Raw genomic sequence first — 27,093 nt, 5'->3', positions numbered from 1 at the left:
TGGTAAATCTATTTTTTTTAATACAAAGTCATCATGATATGAGTATCCTAGCTAATTTTCAGATTCAGATCTTTTTTTCTTTAGATAGCTTGCAGTCTGACAAGTTGGAGAGCCCTGCAACAAGTGAACATCTTCCAATTTTATTTAGTAATGATTTACCAACACTCTACACACCAGTTAAAACTGTTATTCTGTCTTTTGTGATAGCAGAGGCACTTCAAGTAACTGAAATACCTTTCATCATGTACTTATATGCTTATAAAAAAGAAAATATTGATCTTACGAACTGACTGTATTGGAATAAATTGCCTTGACAGGATGGTATTGTTAGAGGAAGATTAAACATGAAAAATATGGTCTTAGCTTCACATTTACAAGGACATGTGAATGAGGAACAATCAGCCTACTAGAACTACAGTGATTTAAATAGAATCTAATATATGAATTTGATACTATCTCAGAAATTAAAGGTAGAAACGATGTATTAAACAATCCATTTCCTTTTCCTGACTATATGCGTCATCTGTTCTACTGAACAAAATTTCAAGCAATAGAAACTGATTCCTAGTAAATTCTATTATATTGAAGATTTTTTTCTTCATCCTTCTTCCCTTACATCCCTTTTAGTCTAGGTTGCTGCTGATACTGTGCTGTTTTCTCAGAAAACAATTTGAGATATATAGTGAGGAAAAGAAGACAGCAGATGTAAATGTAGACACATGCAAAGCATAGAGAACAAATCTCTTCATGTGGTGATAGCACGGTTATGGAAGGGGATCCTTTTTCCACTGCTTGCTCAAATCCTGTCAAGGTCCTGTTACAGACATTTCAATTAATTTTGGATGAGACTTGTGGTTTCAGTATCAATTCTTAATCTGAAAAGACTGTTTCCAACAACTGTGATAGAAATTCAGCTATTTTGGTGAGTCAGAGAATGAAATTGGTTTCCCTCTATGGAGATGGATGGCTTTGGAGAAAAATCGGTGTGTCTTACTAAGATAGTTAAGGTGATGATGTGAAACCGCCTGCCCTTCCAGCAAGTGTGCTTCAAGGTGAGGCTTTAGTTAAAGATCAGTGACATGAAAACAACTTTTGTTTCAATACCCTTTAGACTTTCTTGCAGTAATAGCTCAGCCTGAAACCATATTTGAATCTGTAGAACACTTTATCCCGTTTGAAAAACTTAGATATTTTAATGGACTGCAGTTATACTGACACAAAGAATTCCTCTGATAGCTGAATTGTAGGGATACCACTTTTACACTTAACAACTTTGCAGTCATTTACTGTATTTTGGTGCATCTGCACGTCTTAAAGGTCCCTTTCTTTGCACCTTAAATTTGCAATCATTTGCAATGATTTTGTTGGTTTAAGTATTGTGCATTTCTGCCATCTATTGGTGGAATCTTTGAATGCACGTTCAAATTCTGCCATATTTCATACAAAACTAGGGTATTTTATACAGCTTTGAAGTATTTTCTGTCATTTTACTTACGTAATAAATTATTTTATATATAATGGAAGCTAAATTCTCTAAAATTTCTTAGAATTTTATGTATACGTGCATATGCACTAATTTTCTGTGGGGTAACATTTCTTTCTACACTACAAATGCCTTCAAACAGGTATCAGAATGAATTTATTGAAAATAGTTCTGCAGACTCAATGTGCTTGGTGATTACTCAATAATCTGTCATTGAATGGACTGTATCACATTTGCATTGCACTGAAGACAACATTTTTGCTTTCTTCTAGGCACCTTAATCAGTTCAGTTTTCACAAAGCATGTATGTTTTGACTAGGGTACTAGTTAAAATGATACTTCACAAAAAACTTTTGAGTTTCTACAATATTAATAGCAAATTGTGGCAAATATGTATTTGTCAACATTTCTGACAAATTATTATGGATATTTTTGCATTCATTTGTGACAATATGCTTCTCCTTCTCTCTCCTCCACTGATGAGAAGTCAAGTTACACAAAAGACATAAGCAGAGGAGAAACACAAGGGCAACACTGGCTTCAAGTGTCATTAGTGTCTGTCATCTATGCATTCATAGAAACTGTGTGCTTGCTTCCCTACAACTGTGAATTCAAAGTAAAATGGATAATTTAAATCATCTTCTGTTCCTAGTCTATCACTGTCTGTGAGTGGTACTTAACACTGCACAGAAAAATCACCCCAAAAACATTCTGTTTTCTGTTCTGCTCTGATGGGGAGGGGCAATAGGTAGAGGGTACTTAGATTTTTCATGTGTGGCAGGCTTAGCCCAAGATTAGTCATAGTCTCTGAATTTTGAGGCGCTATTGCAAGTTAATATCATAGCTGACAGCAGTTATATTGCTTTAAATGAAAGTGCTTCCTAGTCCATCCAGGCTGGATGGACTAATTTGATCTCTTTCATCCGAAATCTGACTAAACAAGAATGTATCTCTTTTTGAAAAAATAAATCCAGTCTTAAGTTTATAGTTACCTACAAAAAAAATGTTACCTATTACAAAATGCACATCCTGCTTTACACATGATCCCAACCCCTGCTTGTCAACCCATGGCAATGCTGAGTAAATTACATCAGTATTTGTAGCTTTACCATTCACACATGACGTTCAATGGAAAAGCTAATGGTGTAAGAGGTTTTTCTAAAGTGTATATATATAAATATAAGTCTTTATCTTGACCACTGAAAGACCAGTTGAAAATAAGATTTCATTTCTTGGCTCTCCAGGTAGTATGTTAACTTCTGCAGTTCCATGTAGGCATTCAATCTATTATTTGTGCATTATCCAGCAGTTTTTCCTCCCAATATCCTCTTTCACTGACTTTTGACTGTTTTTTTAAAATACATTGAATCTGAGTAAGGTTGTTGCAATCTTCTCAACTTTGAATTTTCAGTGCTTGTTGTTTACAAGCAACTTTATAAGTAATGTAATTGATATCTGCACAACACCCAAACTAAAAGTCCATATACCTAGAACATGACAGTTTATATTCTAGTATTTTTAACATGAGTTTTATGATTTCAGGTTACCATGTTTGATCTTTAGCTCATTTTATACTTCTAATTGCTGTAATACTGCTCAAAGGAACTATTTTATCTTCTAAGCCCTGGACTAAATATACTGAGATGGCCACGTAGTTCTCATTAATTCAGCACCAATTGGTGTGCTCTGTGGTGCATGAATCTTGGTTTATGTGGAATTAAGAAAAGATGCATTATGCAGTTTAAGTAATTAAAAAAAACCCAAACTGCCTATCTGTGTTCCTCCTGACCTTTTTGCAAGATTGAATTAATCATAAGCAAATCCTGTTGAGACTGGAATTGGTATAAACCGATGCAAAGATAGATGAACTTTCACTAGAAAGATTAGAAGTTAAGAATTCCATATGACACTTGAGAAAGTTCTTATAGTGGCTGTTCTTTCTGAATATCAGAGAGCTGTGATTGAACTTATGTACTTAACTGAGACTGGAGGTTTATATAAACCAGATAATTCATATCCTTCCAGTAATCTTTTGGCAATTCTTTCACTCCACTTTATATATATCTCTCTAAGAAAAGTGGAGAGAATTGATTTTCACTCTTACTATAATTCCAAACTTAGAAGGGGAAATTTCATTAATATGGTTATTTAGATGCACTGCTTGACCATCACCTGATAGGTCAAACCCCCACTGGGATTAGGTAGATGACTTCTTGTGCTTAGAGCTTCAGGTGTCAATATGAGCAGAATTCTGACCTTCCTGCTCATGTGGCATTTCAGAACTAATGGTTGGATGGCTAATAATCTCTTCCTTGATTCACTGTTCTATCTTTGAAACTGCATTATCTTGCCATACAAAGTCAGATAGCAAATAGTGAAAGAAAATTTGGGATATAGAGAAAAAAGTGTTCTGTTTAAGGCTTTTTCTGAGGTTTTGAACTGCAGGATATTTATACCACCTGGCAGAGTTTCATACAATATTGACTTAAGTCAAGAGAACAGTATCCTTCACAGTTTGTCACATTTTGCCACTTGTTTCACATCAATTTTTTTAATGTTTAACATTCTATAGTACTTCTGTATTTACATTCTTACATTATGCAGGGCTTTTACTTGATTGACTGCTGACCCCCAGACATTTAGCATTCATTAAACTCGTTATCACCTTCAGCAGTGTTTTGTATCAAACTATCTCTAATTCTAAATAAAAATAGAAATGTAGTGGAGAAAATGCAGTCCATAAATGGAAGGACATGTCTCTGAAGTTATTGACTCCTCCATAACCTCTTGCACTGCAGTGGCTCACCTGATGGATCACCAGAAGGGCTGCCAATAAAGCTAATGATGCTCAGAGGGCAAGATTTACTTGTTCTTTATAAGTGTATGCTTTGGGAACTTTCTACTTCTTTTCCCTGTTTCTTCTGTTCAGGGAACTTTTTAATGTGGAGCGGTGTTAAAGACGGTGCTACTAAGCTTTGGAGTGCTTTTTTTTTTCATTCAGTTTTTTATTATTTTTGAAGGCAGTACATTATGTTTGTAAATTGTATATAGTAATGTATATAGTTATAAAACATTTTGCTCTAAATCTATTTAGTAATCTTGTCTGCTTTAATATGTGTAAAGGGATATGAAGCCAAAGAGTTTAAATTTTCTTAGTAGTTTAGGTTTCTACTGTATAAGCTTAACTTGTCTTCAAAACTGCTCAGGCATTTGCCAGAAGGAGGTTTCCTTATGATATCTCTCTTGCTGCAACTTCGAGTCAAAAGCTGAAATATTGGAAAAGCAGCCTATTTGACTTTATCAGCTCTTTTGTTTGTTGCTAGTAAAAGTATAACAGATGGCAGGTAAGAAGACAGAATAATACATCTTTTAATTTAAAAATAATGTTAAAACTTAAAAAAAATGTGGGCTTCTACATAAGTAAAAATTCTAGTATATAAAACTTTTTTTCTAAAGTCATTTTCTTGTAGTTATAGGTGATTTATAGAGAAGTGATTTTGCCTTCTTTTTAAATCAGCTTTTCTAAAGTAAGGCAGATGGAACTATGATGTACATGGGCAGATCTAATATGCAGCACTTAATACATGCACTTAAGTACACTTAACTTTTGCTAAGTGTTATCCTGCAAGGACTGCTCTTTTTATTCAAAACAATAGCATTGTAGTATCACCGTAGTATCACTGTGGATATTTAGCTGAAAAGAATCAGCTGTGTAGTATCTTAAGTTTGTAGTTCAGTTTGCAGAGGGTTTGCATGCAAGTCAGGGTCTTCAGAGACTATCATCTTCATGATCAAAAAGAAGTTTTTGTAGTCCCTTATAAGGGGGGATAAGCAATCTGCTGTATTTCTGAGGTACTGAAAACTCTCCAGTCATTAGTTCTCCATTATCACCAAGTTACTCTACTTCTCAGTATAAATTATATATCAGCTTTATTGTCTTCCTAATTGCTGATTATGTTTTTCTTTGATCAACTCCTTACTGTGTGGAACATTTTCCTTCAGAACTGAAGGAGTTTTATGTATGCTGCACTACAGAGGTACACTGGTTCCTTTCTGACCACTGTGCATCCAGCACTTAATGCCAATATCATTCATCCACACTATGGCCCCTGGGTCATTCAAAGTGTTATTTGCTTGAAAATGTAGAGTGATTTTCAGTTGATGCTAGACTTGCATACCTCCATAGCCTAGCAGAAAGCTCTTTTTTTGCTGTGAGCTAGATGCAATATTAGTAGACAAACACGGCACTGACACTATGTACTGATAGTGGAGTGAGTATTATTTTCACATTTTATCAGTTTGCTCACTTAATTCTGACCTGGGATGCTTTTCTCTGAAGTTGATTCAAGTGAACCAGTGAAGTTCAAGGATGTAATCATCCCTCAGCATTATGACAGCAGAAGAAGTAATCCCAATGGGATAAATATAAAATCTCATACGATTTGAATACCTTTCACAATGTTCATATGCAGTGTTTTTTTCAAAATTTAACCTTTGCAACTCTTTCATATTCAATACTCATTTTTCATAGCTGATACTGAAACTCTTAAATACTATAGGGGCTCTTACCAATGTTCTGTTATGTTAAGGCTGCTGTAGATAATAGATATGATATTATTTAGAAGTTCAGTTTTTAATTATGAACCTAAGTGATTAAGTATGTTATAAAATAATTTTGGATACTTTTTATTAGTATTAAAATTTGTACTGTAGATATATAATTTATATATATTTATGTAATTTCATTATTTGAAATGTACATACTTATTAAGCATAGTTAATGAAGTATTTCTTAATGGCAAGATAAGTGGTTGGGACAATGCTTATCTTAAGAAAAAGTTATTTTTGCAGTGATTAGTTGGCAGGCAACATATATCATGATGGTTTGTCAGTCAATGAATATCTGAGTCTCTAAATGTAAAATATTACAAGTATAAATTCAAATTAGATGGGATACTTTGTAAAGAAAACGGTGTGATTCCAGCTTTTATTGTCTATTAAATTCCATATTAACGCCCAGTTTGGATTTTTCTGTGTTTCTCTTTCCTTCCTGTTGCGGGCGAAGTGTAGATACCGGCCCTGTAAAAGCAGAGACATCTAGAAAATAAAAACAAACCATGACAGTTTCATCCCAATTCCTTCATGCTCACATGCTTGCACCTTGGAAATTCATCTAGAGAAAATTAGATGAAATTAGAAATATAATTGCATGTGGGGCAGATCCTATAAGAAACATGTTTCATTCAGTAGAAAATAGCAAATGATACACAGATTTGGAGGAACAGCATCTTCTAGGAAAATATCAAGCACCTACTTTACTAGTCACTGGTTCTAATCTACTCAGTGCATAGAAATTTTCTTTTCTTACTGATTGGCTAACATTGGCCTGTTAGGGCCAGCATTTGTGTGTGCTTGAAACTCTGAGAATTTTCTTCTCAGTAGGCAAATCACAGGCAGATTTTCTGTCTGACATGACTTTGAAGAGAGGAATTGTAAATGCTACTTTCTGTACTGGATTTATTCTTGACTCAGTGCTTAATTGACACTCAGACCTTGTCTTTAAACATGATATGCTACTGAGGAGGTGAAGACTATGGTTTAGTACTGCACTGAGGTGAAATAAGAGATGCTGATACCTGGTGTAGGGAGACCTATGCAACAGTTATGTTTCTAAAAGCAGTTAAAACACCAGAATCTTTGATTTCTATGAAATTTTATGCCTAAATTCTTAATCTGACAATCGAAGTACTCTGTTTATTGTTATTACAATATAAATTTAAATATAAATTTACATTTATATGTGTATATTGCACCACGTGCAAGCGATCGCTCTCTACACTGAGTTAAAGGACATCAGTTCTCTAGAACAGACATAAGTATATTTTAAAGTTTGGCATCCATGTGGTCAGAGAATGGAATTACTGGTTTTTTGCACCTGGAACATAATCACACAGAATTTTTTGGTGTATCATTTTCATAACCGGTTTCTCATAATTAACTTATCTGTATGCATTTGCCCATATCTATTCTTTAACTATTTTCTTTGTGCAGCTCAAAGGCTAAAGAAGGCTCAATTAATAGGATGCATTATATCATACCAGTTGATTAGGACTGAAATACTTGACTCCTTTTCAAGTCTTATTTCATGGTATGCTCATTGTTTCTTTGGCAGTTATGGCCTGTGCCTTGTGACTCACAGGAGCAAAGATGGGCAGCATTGCAAATCTTTTTTTAAACCAACGTCCTGCAGCATGAGTCAGGCTTTAGATCTGGCCTTTGTCCTTCCTTTGCCTTTGTTCCTATCATTTGTTCTGCCCTATGGTTACAGCCTCTCAGAATAGCATATTCCTGATTTTAGTGCAATTTGTTCCTGGTGAATGCCAGGGAAAATTACATAAGATGCTAACTTGTCATTTTTCAGGAAGGGAAACTACTTTATACTGAGTTGTAATGGTCACTTAAAAAATAAATCCCAACTTTCCAACCTTCCACGCCGCGTCTCTGTAACGTTAGCTTGCTGAGGTGTAACCTCTCATTTGAAGTGTCATTTTGGTTTTAGTAGCATCACCAGTAAAGTGTACAATTAATTTTTTCTCCCCAAATCATAGAATTAAAAAAGGCATGTTATGCATCCAATGTGAATTGGACTTCAGTATCTGGAAAGGATTACACAACTGTAAGATTAAAAAATAATACTTCCTTTGTAATATGTGATGCTTACAAGTTAATACACTCTGGTTTTATGTAAAGATCTGCTATTCTCTTGTTACTGGTATATCTCTGCTTGGTTTATGGAATATGACATAGTCATTGCCTGAAGTGCTGTAAAGCAGGGAAGTTAATGTTTACATATATAGTGACTGTTTTTGCTAGTGCCAGGCTTTCTGAAGATGGTTTAATATTGTAAGACTTTGAGACCGGGCGATAAAAAAGTACATAATGCTACTACATGCAATTTCTCAGGAACTCAAGTTTGGATCATAAATTTACCTTCTAAATAATTTAGTGAGATTAATGAATGGTAAATTCTTTGCAGGATGAACATTGCTCTGTTTTTGTCATAACCTATAGACAATGCTAAAAAGCTGTACTAAAAAGTAGTTGATACAGTAGCCAACCTCTATAGTTTTTATATTCAGACACAGTGGGTTATTTTTTTCTATGAATAATGCTTTTATAATTTTCGAAATAGGACCAATTAAAATTTTATGGGCCATTTTGTGTACAGCGATGGGTTTACGCTGTAGTTTCAGAAGCAGCAATTTGAAAGACAGGAAAGATAGCATGTGGAACATTCTGTGTTCACTTATTGTAAAGTAAATTAAAAATTAATTTTCAAGGAGATATTAGTCACAGGATATAAAAAAGTTATTTTTCTCTTCAGCAGGTTTCTCCTTGGCAGGTTTCCTTTTGTTTTGTGGTTTTTTTACAGGTTGTACTTTTGAGCACAACTGCAAGCACATAGTATCCTACAAAAGAACAGCAAATCAGTCATCCATGTCTAACCTGTATTTTAAAGGACAATAATTCGATACCCTCTTCTACCCAATACATTGGTTTTCTGTGGCAAAGATCTGATCTTTCCTTAGTCTTTTGCAAGATGATTCACCAAGTAACTAGTCCCTGCATAGCCAAAGGTAAAGCAGAGCTTAGCTGCTGAGAAGTCTTGCTTTCTTCTCCTGCGTATTTGAGTTTAATAGTGTCACATTTGGAAGGACTTTGGAAGCAAGTTGTCATTTAATTATAGCAATACTTCCATAAGTATATACGTGCATTTTTATGGCAAGTTCAGGGAGAGTCATAGAGTGATATGCTTCAAGGATATGTTTCTGTTGAAAATATGGAAAACTTCACTTGTAAGGAGCATTGAAAGAACAATAAGTTTTTAAAAGTCATACTAGAGCTCTGTACTACAATATATGTTGATTTGTTTGGAATAAATACTTCAGAGCAGGCTGCAGACATCAGGTATTCCTGACAACCCAGGGTTTAGGAATTTTAATTCTACCTCAGACCAGCAGGCCATGGACTCTGTCCTTCACAGGGGTAGGAAACAGTGCTATTTTCCTGATGGCACCATCTTCATCAACTTAATTGGACTCCAGAATTTCACTCAGATGCTCATCTGAGCTAGGTGATGGAATATCTAAAAGGTAGTTTTCTTGAAACTGAAAAAAAATCAACATGTAGAGAACAATTTTCTGTAATCTAATTTTACTTCTAATATGAAAAATTTGACCAAGTAGTAGATAGATATTATAGATGGTTGAGAACTGGAATGTCACTGAAAACAGAAAGCTGTTTTGAGTAATCAGGTTGTAGAACTAAATGCTAAAAAATATTCCATTGGAAAGCAGAAACATCTGCACAAGAGAGTAATACCAACAGCTTTGTGTGGCTCTGTCTGATGTGGAAGAGTACTTCTCATCACAATATACTATCATCCTGCTGCTGCTGAAATTTATATTTATTTTTTTTAAAATTTGTGGAACAGGTTTATTTTAGATTTATTCTCAGTTTTTGTCATTTAATGTATGTTTTCAGATTTTGATGTATGCAACAATTAAGCAGTGCCCTGACAGAAAATGGAGAAAATTGATGAAAATCTGACTATGCCAGGGAGCTGAGGGAGTTAAAGAAATACTGTCAAATTACTAAAACCAAAATAATAGGTTATGTAAACTAAACAGCTTGGCTCTTGTTATTTATTACTTGGGTCCTGTTTTTCTTTAGAGATGTTCCACGCTTGCAAGGTAAATGGATTCTAAACCCAAACATTTGCTGTACTAAGTACAAAGTACACTAATGATAGGTTTAAAATTGGATAATAACAAGATTAAAATACTACTCAAGAGGAGATACGAAAGGAAAGGAAAATAGTATGCCTTATATGGTAAAAAGTAAGTAGGATGTTCTTTCAGTTTGAGCTGTACAAGATGTGTTTAGTGACACAGATAAGTACTACCCTGTTCAAATCTTTCAGTTTGAGAGGAATGATTCAAGAGCTCAGAGATACACAGATATATTATTTATACGTATCAACATGCATGCAGAATGTGTCAAAAACCATTGCCACTAGACTCAGTGGAACTTGAATATTTTGACCAGTGGGAACTTGACCAGGTTGTTTGTAAGAACATAGTCTTAAAGGTTGCTATGTAAAGGTGTCACAGAAGTACTTTGACTCTGATTCACTCTCTGCATATTACTTACATTTAAAATTTGTGTGTACTACTCTCCCCTTTTCTATATTTGGCATTGTCACCCTTTAATAACATTTTCAAAATGCTTTGAAATCCTGTACATTTCATATAAGTGCATGGGGCAGTCTATTTTTGCATCTGCTTTGGCAGATGGCATTGGTATATTTTTGGCTTATATATCTTTGTGGCTCCTTTGGGGCCAAAAAAAAAAAAAAAAAAGAATGATATGCCTATTCCTCAAAATGAAGATAGCTATGAAGATAGCTTTTAGCTTTTCAAGATGAAGTGTGTATGTTATCCTTAAAGCAAGAAAGTTCATTAAGAAAACATATCATCTGTCATGGAAGGTAATATATGCAATTTACATTTTAATTTAAAGAGCTTTATCCAACTGAATGAGATGGTAGTTGACTGAACAGAAATCCAGTTTTATGAATATTCACAGAGTGAATCTGCTTGAGAGAGCTAATCACTCTATTCTTCGTGCTCTTGCTAGATGGCTTAATTGTTTTGGTGTTCATTCTTTTCCTTCCTTCAGTAAGATAGCTGTCATTAACTGGGATTGGCTGAAGGGTTGTTGTGTTTATTTGCTGTTTTGGTTTTTTTTTTAAATTTCATCTGGAATAAATCCTGAAAGAGTTGGCTGATTATATGACCTCTGCCTTCTGCATACTGCTTTAACTAGAAGACAGATATGTGAAGTTGCAAACGAAACTAGCACACAGTAAATAATTCTCTTTATGTGCATGAATTATAAGAACTATATTCTTTATGAGAGTTCATTCTAAGTGAACAGCATCATGTTTGTCAGTTTTGAATCAATGGGTGTGGTTCTTTGGTGTATCCGAAAGAAGCTTATGTGGTAATATCCGGATAGAAGATGGCTTTTAAGCTCTAATACATCACGGATCAGAGGAGCATCTGCACTGCCTGCTTGCTTCTGTGATTTGTTTTGTCCATCCAGTTTGTGATACTCTTAGTCTGTTCTGTCGAGCTGAGTTTTGTGTTTGAATTCATTCTGTTTGTTTCGTGCTAACAGAAATGGACTAGATTATGCTGAATTATCTTTTGATAACAGCATGTTAAGGTGAACTTTATCCTGTGTCCAGTTAAACAAATCTGCTCTCAAAGAGAAGTTCCATTAAAGAAAGAACTCTGAGCTCTCTCTCCATTTTGAGACTGAATTAGCAAAAAGAAGGGTAAATATATGACTATCTTCACTATTAGTGAGTGCCGTGACTGAAGACTGGACCACGATTACTTACGTGCAGTGCTCCTGAAGCTGAAGATACATAGTCATGATTCCCAGCAAGATTTTAGTCTACCACAACCCTTCGGGGGGCACGCATACAGAAACTTATAAAATTACTAGAAGGCGTAAAAAATCTCATGGAGACTTGTTCAAAAATGGATATCGTGTCAAAGCTGGACATAATGTCCCTGAAAAGGAAGAACAACATACTTTGCGAAACTCCTTGGTGTCTTGTTATAGGGTCGGCTCGTACTGGGGTAAGGTCCAAATCTAAACTTTTTCTTCAAAACTGTAGTTTGTTGTACTGTCTTTGGTGCTAGTATTATTATCTTCTAAAAAGAATAATTCTGTTTAATTTTTCAACTTAAAAAAAAAAAAAAAGCTAAAGTATTTGTGATGCTTTATAGGAAGAATTCCTTCCCAAACTCACATGCTGCAGTGTACTGCTATCTCCCTCATCAAAGGGATTCACTGTTCACCCAGTATCAAGTAATCCAGTCTTTATTGAAGGATAGAATGTAATTTTCTGCAATGTTGGCATTATTAAAAAATTATTTTTGAAACTGCTGTCATTGTTTCAAAAGGTGTGAAAGTAAGTTAAAGAAATGTGCAGCAGAGAGATTTATTAACAAAGCTTTGATGCAACATTGTTTGAAGGCAATTAGTATGAAATCTATGTAGATTCTGAATTTGATTTACTTTTACCATCCTGGTCATAGGGCATTGATTTTTTCATGCTACAGGTTGTTCTCCCCACTTGAAAAGTTGCATAACAACTTTACAAGGTGAGGAAATGTATAGAAATATTTTGTCTGTGTTGCTTTCAGGGAATTATAGATCCTTTTCCTTCCTGCTATTTTTTCTTGTCTTTTTCCTTTGAGCTTTCGTTTTCAAGCCTGTCTGCAGGGAGTGGGATCTCAGATACCTCTGCTACACTGTGTGAAGGCATTCAAAATAGGATTGTTTTGCATCCTAAAAATTACCTCTCCATCATATGTGTCTCAGAAAAGGTTCCTAAATATGGATTCTGGAGGTTTTTTTCAGTCTTCAGTAAATCTAGGGTAGAAGTACCCATTGATATGTTTGATGAAGATACTGTTCTGATGAATGGGTGAATGGTTGGTCAGGAATAGAAACAGTATAGAGAATCTCTGTGTACTGAATCCTTAAACCAGTATTTTGGATATACTGTTGTCAATAAGGAAAAAAAATAAGCAACATAAGGCAATAAGAAAGGGATTATGTATCTCATTGGTGAGAAATAATGTAATGCTTGGTGCTTTTCCTGTCGATGGACCTCTCCTGTCGAATGAAGAAATATTCCAATTCTTGTTTCTGTGTATTAGAACCTCAGTGAAATCAAATAAGTATAGTTGCCATAATTTCCTTGCCTTCCTCTTTAAAGATTTAAAATGGTAAATTTCCATTTTTGTGGGGTTTGCAACCTACGGGTAATCCTGATTGCTGCTCTATATTAATCCAGTGGAAAGCATCAGTTCAGCAGAGAGACTGGAGAGCTGTCAGACAGACAAGTAAATACCCTATTTCAGCATCTTTAAGACTGTGAAGTCAAATAAAGCTTAAAATAATGTTGTTTGTTATGCTGTACACTTTATAGATAAAATAATTTTCCACTGTAATTGCATTACTACTGGCACATAATTTATTGGCCGTGTTTGTGTCACTGTTCTGTTTTAAAGCATCCATTTTACTGCGTCCTTAGTAACGAGTCAGGAGAAAATTGCTCCTGTTGTATTCTAGATCTAGTCTGGTATTTCAAAGTGGTATATTGCTTCCAATTGAACAGATAATTGATTTCTGTAAGGCTGATTTTTTGGCAGTATGCAGCCTCCCTTAGTGACCATTTATTGAAGGCTGGTTCCGCTCAGTATCTGAAGTAACATTACACACATATTTTATGTTTTTCAGTGTATTTTGAAAACGATCTGTTTGCTGTACAGGCAACACAGGTATCTAAACAAATACTTTTTCAGTAAGAAAATAATCCTGTGATGTAGTTGAAGGTTTATTTGAATCATCATACCTACAACTCAGATCATTGTACTAGAGGCAGAAACTATTGACTAAAAGACTTTGTCTCATAATGTTAAAGGAATTTGATTGGTAATCATAGAAGTTTTTTTCTGGTCTTGAAATCTGTGAATCCCTTAGGTTTGTCCTCAGCAGTGCAGCTGAAATGAACTCCAGTTCGCAGGCATATTTTGGTCATCTGTTTGGAAGCAGAAAACTAACAAACTCAAGAGGTTCTTTGATTATTTTATCTGTATATTTTTCCTCTGATTAGAGAGATTTTTCTAGGTAAATTCAATGTTTTGGTACTTATTTTTTGGTATAAATTTTAGTATAGAGGCTTATATCCTATTCTAGTCAGATCCCATGAGAAAATTCTGATATAAAACCTCTTGCCAAGAAAAAGGTGAGTTACATGATGGAGACAACGTAGCAAGCTCTTCCTGAGTGAGCATCCTGTTCAGCAGTTTGTAATTAACGTTAGCAGACAGGATCCATGAAATGTGCAAAATTAGAATAGACTTTACTGTAATACGTAAGAAAATTATCCTTTCTGAACTATTGATTATATAATTTAAATGTTAATCAGTTTATTAGGTATTTCATATTAAAAGAATCTTCCCCACGTGTATAAAACATGTTCCCAAATGTTGAGGAAAGAGAGCTGTACACATTTGTGTATTTAGCTGAAACAGCTTTGGGAAAGGGGGAATTTTTGCAAGTGCTCCTGTTGCAGAATTTTGCTTGCTATTTTGGATGCATAAATAAACTTTAACCTTGGTGAGTTCGTAGGCCTGAAAGAGATAAAATCATCTTAGTCGTGAGTTAAATTTGATTTGAAAACAGTGAGAGAGGATAGGATGGGGCATTGTGTTACTGATTACATGTAAATCGTAATAGACAGGCTATTTTTTACAGACACTTTGTCAATAATTATTCTTAAGTTAGACCAATAAAAATCTTTTCTATTTAATTTATTTTAATATTGACCTTATGTGGATTCATAGTAAGCTACCTACTGAATAGTTTAGGCTGGTTTTAGTTTGACAGCAGTCTCATTGAAACAAAGTTATGCTGTGAGGATTACTGTGTCATCAGTTTACAGATGACATGCATGTATGATTGCAAGCACACTTCCATGGGTCATTAGTACCAGCACTAGAATAAAGTGCTTTGGGGACTTTTTCTCTCAGAATTATTCAGTTGATACATCATCCCCTTGCTAAGTTTAAGGTGATATAAATAACCATACATTTAGGGGCAAACTCATTTCATCTGAGTTTTATCCTTACAGTTCATTTTCAACTGCAGCTTTTTGTAAGGCTTAAACCTCCAGATTAGCTGCAGTTTTTCAAAATGCGCATCATTCACTAGAGGATCAAACTGTCCATGCTTGAACCAAACAGATTCATTCAAAGACAGCACCTCTTATCTCTTTCACAGACAAGTTTTAGAAATAATTATTAAAGAATGTGAATTCCCCTTTCCCATCTGCTTTGGTTCATCTAGTGTTAGTGGATGTTACCAGTAGACCACTCAAAGTCTTTGCGTTTATCACATGCTGGGGAGGTTTGTACACTGGTGCATTGTGCACTGTAATTTCTCCTTACTATGTAGAGTTGTTTTGGCAGACTGGCTTTTTATGCTAATGGTTTTATGGGAACGGCAGGAATAGTGGTTTTCACTTGCAAACAGTGAAACAAATAATGGTTGTATGCTCAGCCCCTGAAAGCAAGATACTGTGAGTGCCTGGAAATAAGGTTATGCAAACATACCAGCTGCAGCCCTGACATCGTCCAGTCCTTTTATGTGTTTTGTTCATACCAGTTTTCAGAACTCTTTTTTTACGCTATTCTGGAATACCCATCTGTTGGCAGTCAGGTGAAGACCCTGGTGACTTAAAAAAGTGAATTATACCCATCTTTAAAAAGGATACAAAGCAGGACCCTTGGAACTACCAATCTGTCAGCCTCACCACTGTGCCTGGGAAGTTCATGGAACACATCCTCCTCTGAGCTATGCTAAGGCACATGAAGAACAGGGAGGTGATAAAAGACAGCACGGCTTCAACAAGGGCAAGTCCCACCTGACCAAACAAATGGTCATGTAGTGGCTGCGTCAGTGGACAAGGCAAGAGCCATGGGTGTATTATATCTGGACTTTTGTAAGACCTTTGACACAGTCACCCCCAATATCCTTCTCCTTCTGGAGAGAGAAGGATTTGGTGGGTGGACTGTTTGGAGGATGAAGAATTGTTTGGATTGCATCCAGAGTGTAGTGGTCAGTAGCTCAAAGTACAGGTGTAGATAGGTGACAAATGGTGTCCCTCATAGGGTCCATATTGAGACCAGCACTGTTTAATATCTTCATTAGTGACGTGGATAAAGGGATTGAGTGCACCCTCGACAAGTGTGCAGACAACACCAAGCTGAGTGGTGCAGTTGACATGCCTAAAGGTTGGGATGCCATCCAGAGGGACCTGGACAAGCTTGAGAAATGGACCCATGGGAACTGTCTGATGCTCAACAAGGCCAAGTGCAGGGTCCTGCACCAGGGCTGGGGCAACTCCTGGTGTCAATACAGGCCTGGAGAGGAAGGGTTTGAGAGCATCCCTGCAGAGAAAGACTTGGGGATGCTGATGGATGAAAAGCTGGACATGAACCAGCATTGTACACTCACGGCTCAGAAGGCCAGTCATATCCTGGGCTGTGTCAAAAACAGCATAGAAGGAGATTTTACCCTCTAATCCATTCTTGTGAGATCCCACCTGGAGTACTGCATCCAGCTCTGGGGTCCTCAGCAGAAAACGGACATGGGCCTGTTGGAGTGGGTCCCAAGGAGGGCTACAAAAGTGATCAGAGGGAGGCAACACCTTTGCTATGAGGAAAAGCTAAGAGAGTTCAAGGTCAGATTAAACAACCCAGTCTAGCTGAAGATGTCCCTGCTAATTGCAGTGAGGGTTGGGCAAGATGACCTTTAAAGATTCCTCCCAGCCTGAACTATTGTATGATTCTATGGAAATCACATAAAATGACATGCATATAGGAATTTAATAGCAGATCTGTTTGTGTCTTGAAAACTGTAGAATGCTGGAAAGAATTAATTTGCCATCATGATAGGGAAAACTGTCATTTTCATTTAATTTTTTTTTTTTTGTATTTGAACCACACAAAGCAGTTAATGCACTGAAGTTTCTGAAAATTATTATTTGATCCCTTCCATGTAATAATTCCTTTTGCTTTTACAATTGGAAGCCAGTTCTATTTTGTAGCTAAACTGTTCAAGCAAACTCTCCACTTTTTTTTTTTTGTTAAGTTATATTCTCTGAAGGGAATTTTTTAAAGTGGTGTGGGCTGTAGCAAATGCAGAACTTCATTCTTAATGATTTTCTTCTTTCACAGAAAATACATTGAAGCTGTAGTATTTTTGTTCTATTATTTGATGTCTTAGCAACTTAGATGTATCTTAACCATTATATTGGTTTGGAGATAGAGGTGTTATTGCTAACTTTGATGTTTCTCAGATTTCTTTTTGAAACGTGGCAATGGGTAACTTGGTCATCTCATTAATTTCAGACACAGTACTGAGGAAAGGTTTTTCTTCCTCTAGCCATTTTTCAAAAAAGTTCGTAGGGATGTGGAAGAGTGAGGAAGGTAGCTGGATGGAACAGAGCTGAGAAAGATCCTCTCCTTCCTTGTCCAACTGCTTCTCTTTGGATAGGAGTAGCAACTGTGGGAACTGCTGGAAGTGGGTCAGAGGGACATGTCTTGCAGTTTCAGCAATATGATCGAAAATTATCGTCTTCTAATTGCAAATAGATCTGACATTTATAATTATTAAGCTTCATTTTATTACTTTTCATCTAGATCCCTAAATCCATTTACTAAGTTGTGATTAATTTTCAGAGTTCCCTGCAGTCAGTAATTAAAAAGAACCTTTATATCCATGTAATAGATAGGAGTGTGCTTTAAGACTGCTTATGAGTCTTAACAAGGCCACTTAGCAGGGCTACTTATAAGCCTTAGCAAGAGTAAAAATTTTATTTAGCAACTTTCCAAGAATACTGTGGAAATAATGTCATGATTTAAACACATCTTTCCACATGCATCTTTGCTCTTGAGGGGAACCTCTTATTCCAGTGAGATGATAAAAGTTGTGACCAGGTTTTAAGTTTGCTAGGATGTCTTTCCTAGGTTTCTAGAAACAAAAAATGGTTTTTAGCACTGGAAGTGGGTAAAATAAATGTCAATAATGAGAATGTATGAGAAGAAGCTGCCCTGGACCTCACTGTAACAGTTGCAATACCATGTTACACAACTTTTATGTAACTCCTGGCTGTACTCTCTAATAAAAATTATCCTCCAAGCTTTATTTTTATTTTATAAGCTGTGCATATGTATAATACACAATGTACTTTTATTCATATGCCAAAGATCTGCAGCCAAATAATTTACTATCAGCATAAGACTATTTTAATAATTTAATCCCTTAATCTCCTATAGTATTTTCTCCTGCACAAACTCTGTTTGTGTCTGTCTTGCCAACTTTGTGGTTGTCTGGGAATTGCTATGCACGCAACCTGATTTCTACATAAAAATGCAATTTCTTTTTAAAAATAGTTGCTTCTTTGTAAAAATAGTTGTTTCTTTAATAGTTGAAGTGTACTCCTACAGTTATAGGCTGATGGAAAGAAATACAGTTAATTTGCCATTTTTAAGAGAAAATGTGTCATTTTTCTGTTCTGCTTGAGTTTTTTGAAATTAGGGTGGAGATAAGGAGCATTATTACTATAAAAGATTTTGCGTCATTAAGATTTACGAATTTAATCAGGCATATACAGTCTACTTTATCCAGGTTATCAGATCTATTGCCCATAATCTCTTATTTTTCACTAAGCAACGTGGGAGCTTGGAGGACTGAGACGTTCCACACCCACATGTGTCTTTGTCAGCCTGGAAGAGAAGGACATGTGCACTAGAATTACCAACAACCTCAGTGAGGTTTTTTCCCTTTAGCTTTCAGCCTGTGTGTCTCCACCCATGACTTCCTACATAAATAATTGTTTTCTGGTAGGATACATCAGTTATTAGGAAAATAAATTTAAAACAATTTGAAAAAGACCTGTTAAGGATCTTGGAACAATTAAATATGGAGGAGCATTTCAAAGGTATTTGACATTTTGTATGCTACCAGTGTTGATTTAATTGATCAGTATTGTTGTTATATGTTGTTATAATTTGAATTATTCTTTACTATAGCCTTTTTTTTCCCTTTACTGCAGGTTTAAGATTTTTAAGAGCCCTTAGACTGATACAGTTTTCAGAAATTTTGCAGTTTCTGAATATACTTAAAACAAGGTAAGACTTTTTCTTATGTACTGAGTTAATTGCATTGGTAACAGAGCATAAATAGCTTAAATTTGAGATCCTAGTAATATATGATTTTCTTTCCTGGAAAAAACCCCTCCAATTACTATCTGTTCTTTAAACCTTTTTCTACCAATGAATGATTTATCAGTGAGCATCTTCTGCTATGTGATCAGTAGGTTTTGATGTGTTGTTACATTTGAAATATCTAACAAGGTTGTGTGTTGATAAATTAAAACCAGAATGAATTACATAGCTTTGCACTGATTAAACATTGATTCTTTCCATATAATCAGTCCATGTTCTGCTCTCCTGGAAAAACAGAAATCAAAATTCGTTCCACAGAATACAGTTAAAAAGTATCATGACAAATTATCATTGTGGCTCTATTTCAGTTTTTTTTAACTGAGCATCCTTTTTCACATCAAAAACATATTAGAAATTACACTGAGCTTTCTTTAGATTGTATTCATTGTCCTTAGTATTTCTTTCATATAATAATTAAAGTAGTCCAATTAACCTTCTGATTTACTGGTTCTTTGGGCTATTAGTACGTGTAAGTTGTACAGAAGAATCACAGTTTTGGACAAAAGATCACTTTGAAGGAAATAAAAAGAAACCTTCCCATGCCTTGCAGTTGAAGACATGTTGCTTTTCATCATTTTCTAAAATGCCCTGGGGGAAGTATTGAACCCAGCTTCCAATAATTACTCTAAACTCAGCTCCATTCTGAAATCCTCTGCTCTCTGCAGCAGTTGATATTGATGTGTGAGGGTTTTATATGCAGGTAACTCCATTTCTTGCTGTGATAATTAATAGTAGTGGTTAAGTAGGTCCTGAGATTTGTACACAGTCATGGTAAACAGCTGTTTCTTCAACCCTTAACCTTGAAACTATTTCCTTTGCTGCAAAACTCTCACATTATCTGTCTTTAGCTGTGTTACTGTAAGGAATCCACTTCTTGTCAAATAAAGACACCAAAGAATGTGCAGTGAAGTCCCATAGCTTAGAATACCACTGGGATGGTAAAGGAGAACAATTTGTGGAGGAGCTCAGAATATCCGATGAGTTTACATTTAACACACAAAGAAACCTTGCCATGAGAAATGTCAATCCATGGAGAAGCCCCATAAACTCGAAGGATTTTGGATAAAAGCTAATAGCCCCTTCAGCAGTTGGGGATTTGTGAAATGAAGGGGTACTGCATTAATCACATTCAGTGTATTCAGAGCTGGTTTATTCAAGACTGACCTGTTCGTTGAAATAGCATTTTTCTGGTGCAAAATTTACTCTGCTATTAGACATAGATATCATATTCTCTGTAATTATTTATGTCACCATCCAAATATCTGTAAAACTCAAAAGTTGATTATTGAAAGACTGTAAAGGAAAGTTTTCTTGTATGAGTGTTTTAGTTCAGTTAGCTAATTAATCCTTAGCAGTTCATCATTAGCACCATTTATTTAACTTAAAAATTTCCTCAAAACAGTTGTTTTTCTTGGTTCTGCAACAGAAAGTCATGTCTGTTCTCTCCTGTATTTTACTTAATAACCTGAAATTACCTAAATAATTTGGAATGCTATTCATGTTCACAAAACATATTTTTGTAAAATTGCTATGACAAATTAAAACAAATGAACAGAATGTTATTTATTTTAGGAAACTTTTTATTTGCACCTGAAAAAAGGCATGCTGAGCCCTTGTGGTTAATGGAGAATCTTTAGTAATTTTGCAAGAGTTAGGGCAGTTAAACTAGTAGCCTCAACAAATCTAATTTTATTTAAATAAAATTTACTTCCCTAAATTCAAGCAATGGTTTCATTTACATACCATGGCCTTAAACCATTATTATTAATTTAAAATCTTATACTGTATTGTATGCTTTTGTCCAGCTACTGCAACATTATTTTTCTCAGGGATGGTTAAAAAGCTTCTAGAATTAAAACATTATAGCATTTTTTGCAATCCACTTTTAAGGTTTTAATGACATTTCCAATATTGTAATTTGTTTGTGAACATAAAGACTAAGGATTAATGACAGAATTTGAATTGTTGAAATGGAATAGCAAATTCAGTATATCATTAGTATCTCTGAAGTTATAGCATAGGGGAAAAAAAAATCCAGTACTTTTTAAATTCTACAAAGCATAGTAGTTCTCTGTTTGAGGTGATATTTATTTATATGAAAAAATATGGAACCAGTTCAACTAGAGGCATTTTAATGTGTTTGGCATTAATAACATGTAACAACTAACAAGATGAGAAACTGATAGGGTGTAATGGGCACTGCTGTGTTTTTAATATTTAGTGCAATTGGAGGAGAAATTCTCTCCTCCTTTTCCTCTTTTCCCCAGTAAAGAGAAAGCTTTATTCTAACCTATAAATTAAAATTACTGCTAGAATTAGTGACTGAGATATGCTGATTAAAGGAATATGTATTATTTATGCAGTGAGGAGAAGGGTCATTCCAAAAACTGGAATCCAAAGGAAGAAACTAAACAATGCAGAAATTGAGGCAGTAAGGAGACTAGCAAAGTGTTAGATAATGATTAGACTATCTGAGAAATTGCTAAATGTGTTTGAAAAAATCCCGTAAGACAAAACAAAATTTTACAATGTCGTATTAGAACACCATACTCTGCCAAGGACTTGTTTGTTTCCCTAATTTGAAATGAAATGTCTTTTACTCAATATTTTTTGTTCTCATGTTTGATGAAGTTGATTTGTGCAGTTTTCAGTTGAAAATTTCTCTCCTTCATTGTTTTCTAATATTATTTTTCAACAAAACTACAGAGGCTTAGGCAGGGCTCACAGTAAGGGATTTTGCACAGATGTTGGAAAGAGCTTAAAGAGAGGGAAAATGTTTGTGACTAATCCTCCATCTATATTTAGACTCTGGCGGAAGCACAGGGAGTATTTCATAGAGGAGAGACAAGGTACAGTGTTTAATAAATCTGCAGAAATAAGTGTACCAAACAAGTAATGTAGTTATTAGTAGGTGCTGTCATTTACTTGTGTTGCAGTAATATGTGGACTGACACATTATTCTATTAGGAACATCTCCTGTTCTAAGTTCAGGTGAAGGATGGTCATTGGCCTTTCATGATGGAGCTTTGCATTAGCATGACTTCTATGATTTTGTTTAATATACAAACCTATTGGTTTGGGTCTTGTGCTATAACTGAATGTTAACACCAACAAAATAGGAACTTAAACCATACCTTAAGAAAGAGAGAAAGAGGTAATATGTGTTGAGGTAGGTAGCACTGATTAATGGCAGGATAGCCAGTATGTTATTTTATTTTTGAGTATAATATGTATTACCACATCTTTCATATTAACCAGTTATATTCTTTTCCTTGTGCCTCAAGATGCCCACTTCACTAACTGTAACTCTTAAAATTATTTTTAATGAAGTTGGTCTGATTAATTTTTCAAGTTCTTTTCTCAATATTTTAAAGTAAAATAATGCATTTTGATTCTCCCTAAAATAGTTATAAATAGAAATATTAGTTAATTGTACTGCAAAACTACTACTGCTAACACTGATAGTGATTGTTTTCCAATTTTTATCTTTTTTGAATTTATTGCTTTAGGAATAATTGAGGTTTTTTTCTGAGGTATTATACCTTCTCATAAATGTTTTCAAAACAGAGAACTATTTCCAGTACAATTCCATGAATGGGTAAAATTGTTTAAACACAGTCATACACGGACTGCAGTTCCTTGTGGATGTGTTGAATATCCTTCTTAGGATAGTGATTTTTGTGAGAAGAGAGGGAGCAAGTTTTACTTATGTTTCTTCCAGAAGATTTTAAGTATGGTGTTTTCCTCCTGAACTGAATGAGGTCCTTGCTTCAAAATCACTTTTGGCTACGATAGGGAACATACTACTCAATGGGACTAAAAAATATTTGCAGCGTTTGATTGGTAGGTTTAAATATCACTTTTTTCATTGTTTAAATTTTACTTTTTCTCATTTTTTAAAAGAAAAAATGTGAATATAAACATGAAATACTCCAATTTAGTGTGAATGTCCATAAAGTAGTCTGTAGGAGTTCATACCAGCAGAATAATATGAAAATTACTTAGGACTTCACACGAGAACTGTAAAATGCCTTAGATATTTAATTTGGGAATCATAATTTTCTCATGTGTTTTTATGTATTTATACATGAATAACTTGGAGGTGTACAGCAATAAAAAATAAGGAGGTGAGTGTACTGAGAGGCAACCAAATTATCTGTGGAAAAGCATTATTTCTATTAGTTTGTTTATGAGTACAGAGGTAGCCATACCCACTGGTCTCATACATGGGAACTTTCCTTTCAAGCTATCTAAATGATGAAAATGTGAACTCTGCAAAGACAAAATAATATATATTTTGCGTGAGCTTTTGATTAAGTTTTTTTAGGGAGTCTGTTTCTCTTTGGAAATAATAATCAGATTCTTTAATCTGAAATATGCAGTTTTATACAGGTATGTGCAGAAAATGTGACAAATTCTAGTCTAAGTTCCTATTTGTTTTGTTTGTTTTCAGTAATTCCATCAAGCTAGTGAATCTGTGCTCTATATTTATCAGCACGTGGCTGACAGCAGCTGGGTTCATACATTTGGTAAGTATATTTGAAAGTACTTCATTGACTTTTTATCATGGATCTTCTGCTCTCTGAGCTACTTTATTTCCTGCAATTGCCTTGCTCTGTATAATCCCTTAACACATCAACAGAGGACAAGAAAAAGGCATCACAGCTTCCCAGATTTTAAGCTTCTACTCAAAACTAATTCAGAGTAGTAAGACAGACATCATTAACCTCAGCAATAAAGCAGACTTGGAGTGGTGCAACTTGTGAAACGATGAGGATTTACCAGGAGGTGGCAGTGCTTCCCAAAGAACTCCGGCGAGTGCTTCCTGGGGGCGGTTGGCAGAGTTGGAGCGAGAGGGAGGTCCTGGGAAATCCATGGTTGTGTCAGGGGCACACAGTTCTGTATTTCCACGAGGAGTAATGGGATTGCTAACATTCTGGATAGCGATTCGCTTAGAGATTATTTCCTTGTCTTTTGTTTTTAAATTTCAAATTGTTTAGGTGTAGCTTTCAGTCACTGGCAACACAGTTTTTTTGTAGTAGATTTCTGTTCAGCACTTAACAATACCTGAAAAATGTAAGATAGTATAGAACTACATGAGGTCATAAATGTGAATATGCATATGAACGATAGGTATATGTCAAGTGAGTGTTTTAAACTAATAGATTTTACTGATTTGTTTGGTAAATATAATAGAATATGATTAAGTGGTTGTCCTTGAAGTACATTTTATGATCAACCTAGAATCAGGAAAATTTTGAGCTGCTAGTAGTAATAAGTTATTCAGGAACGTTTTGGACTAGTAATAAAATTTAATGATATTGATGTCAGTCTGGAGCAATTTCAATGACTTCACTTGAATTAACTTGAGCTGCATCCAGCTGTGTAAGATTAAATTCAAAATATTTATTTTCTTGATATATCTGTCATTTAATTTTCACTCTTATAAAGATGCACCAAGATTTTGGATGTTTTCATTTCTGATATATTTCTCATTCACATAGGACCATATTTTTACACTCCTCTGAGCAAATACACAGAAACAATTGCTTTTTCTATTTTTGAACACAAAACCACAAAACCTCCCCCACCCTTTAAAAGTTACATCAAGACTGAGGGAATGCTATTTTCTAGGATTTGGATTTTTTTTCCCCCTTTGCTTTTCAGCATAATTTTCTTTATTCTCCTGTAGGAATACTCAAACTTCAACTTTTTACTGTGGAACAAATTTTAAAGGGCATGCTCTTTTCCCACTGATAAATTTATAATTTTGTTGCAACAGCAGCTGGCTTTTTGAAAAGGTAGTAGCATATCACTAAACATGTCAATAATGCCTAATAGCTACATAGTCCTTTAAAACAAAAACATTAAGGAGTATAATTGCATTACACATAAGTTTCACTCTGGAAATGTTCTAAAGAAATGTTTTTAAAATGAACTCACCTAACCACATTAGTAGGTTATTTAGTGGTGACTGGAAAAGATGCTTTCCATAAATAGTATGAGTGGAAAGGCTATGTATATTGGCAAAAGAATTGTAGTGCTATATTTGGGACAGGGTCAGGTTCTGTATTTGTTCAAAATAAATCACAGAAAGGGATTCAGAGTTTATATTATATGCCATATTATATGTATATATACACACACATGCATATATGGTTAGATTTAATTTGGCATACAATTCTATTAATTCATTATATGTTTTCTTTTACATTTAGGTGGAGAACTCAGGGGATCCATGGGAAAACTTCCAAAATAATCAACCGCTAACATATTGGGAATGTGTTTATTTACTGATGGTTACAATGTCCACTGTTGGCTATGGAGATGTTTATGCAAAAACAACCCTTGGTCGCCTTTTCATGGTCTTCTTCATTCTTGGGGGATTGGTAAAAACTCTTCTTTTTTAATTCTTCCTATCATTCCAGCTACCTTAGTACTTGATCTGATATACCTCAATGTTGTAATTAAGTAAAACTAAAATTAATTAAAAAACATTCAGATATGTTCAATATGCCCCTTTTTTGTGGAGATAAATATTTTGGCAAAACTTGTCAAATTAGTCCAGTTTAGTCAGAATTTTTCTAATTCCTTTAAATGAGTAATGCATGTGAATACATGAAGTGCCTTAATATTTCAACTTATAACGTTATTTATAGTCCTCTGTGTTTTAGTGGCTGACTGTAGTGCATTTTTTTGGAGGCTGATATTGATATTTAAAGGCACTTTGCGGTTTCAGATGTCCTACCCACCCTTCTGTGTTCCTTCCCAGAATTCCAACAAACACTGTGGCTTTGGACTGCCTTAAAGAGCAGCTTGCCTGATCTAGATGATGGCAAACCACATTCTCTTTAATTTCAAACATCTTTTCATGTCATGTAGTGCAATTTTGACTCACAATTTATCACATGACAATAATCAGAATCCTTTTATAGGATTCTTGTGTTCTTTGTCCTGTATGTAAATAGCATCCAAGTTACTAATTGTCTTATGTCAACTTTTCTACTATGTGTCAGCATTAGTAATATTATAGGAACTGTAGCAATATTGTTCTCTAAAACAGCAAAGTTTATTTTAATATTTACATATTTCAAGGTAAGTGCTTTATGGATGACTAATATAGATTGTGCACATACATACATATGTGTATTGTTACCCTCTCATATTGATTTCACATATACATACATCTTACAGAGGTGATATGTATATAACTACTGTTATGAATGCCATATATGAGACACACAGATATATATATATGAGTATTAAATATATGCATTCCCATCTCTGATCATTGACATACAAAGACAAAGATCATGTCAAATGGCAGTAGCTCTTCGAAGTATCCAGCCACAAGGAAGATGTTTGTTGGACAAAACATGGCAGAATTTTTTTTATTTTCTCCTCAAAACCTTTTTTCTATCACATGTTATTCCAATCCTTCTAAACCCAACAACTTTTGGAAAAGTTTTTTTTTGGGGGGCGGGGGAGTGATTTTTTTGTTTCTTGATGGGGAAATAACCCCTGATTCCATCTTGGTTTTGTCTTCTTTTAAATTCTAATACTGGGGGGAAAAGTCTGTATTTTAAAACAGAAATGTAACAGTAATGATAATACTTGGGTTTGGATTTTTTTTTGCAGTGGGGCTTGGATAGCTTTTTCCCCCTCCCTTCT

At 34.8% G+C, this 27,093-nt stretch overlaps 1 protein-coding gene across 33 annotated transcripts in view; it reads left to right on the top strand.

The window, feature by feature from the left end:
- KCNMA1 (potassium calcium-activated channel subfamily M alpha 1) overlaps positions 1 to 27,093 on the top strand; it is a 460,281-nt gene that overhangs the window by 274,578 nt on the left and 158,610 nt on the right. For all 33 annotated transcript variants that reach the window (XM_051800818.1, XM_051800821.1, XM_051800820.1 and 30 more), the window contains 3 exons: positions 19,251 to 19,326; positions 23,876 to 23,951; positions 25,641 to 25,811. In XM_051800818.1, the coding sequence (XP_051656778.1) occupies positions 19,251 to 19,326; positions 23,876 to 23,951; positions 25,641 to 25,811 (323 nt within the window). The remainder of the gene's footprint in view (positions 1 to 19,250; positions 19,327 to 23,875; positions 23,952 to 25,640; positions 25,812 to 27,093) is intronic.

This window comes from Manacus candei, unplaced genomic scaffold (assembly GCF_025592945.1).
Source record: "Manacus candei isolate 608988 ecotype Guabito, Panama unplaced genomic scaffold, ASM2559294v1 h1tg000050l, whole genome shotgun sequence".
NCBI lineage: Eukaryota > Metazoa > Chordata > Aves > Passeriformes > Pipridae > Manacus > Manacus candei.
This window is presented reverse-complemented; position numbering and strand designations above follow the sequence as displayed.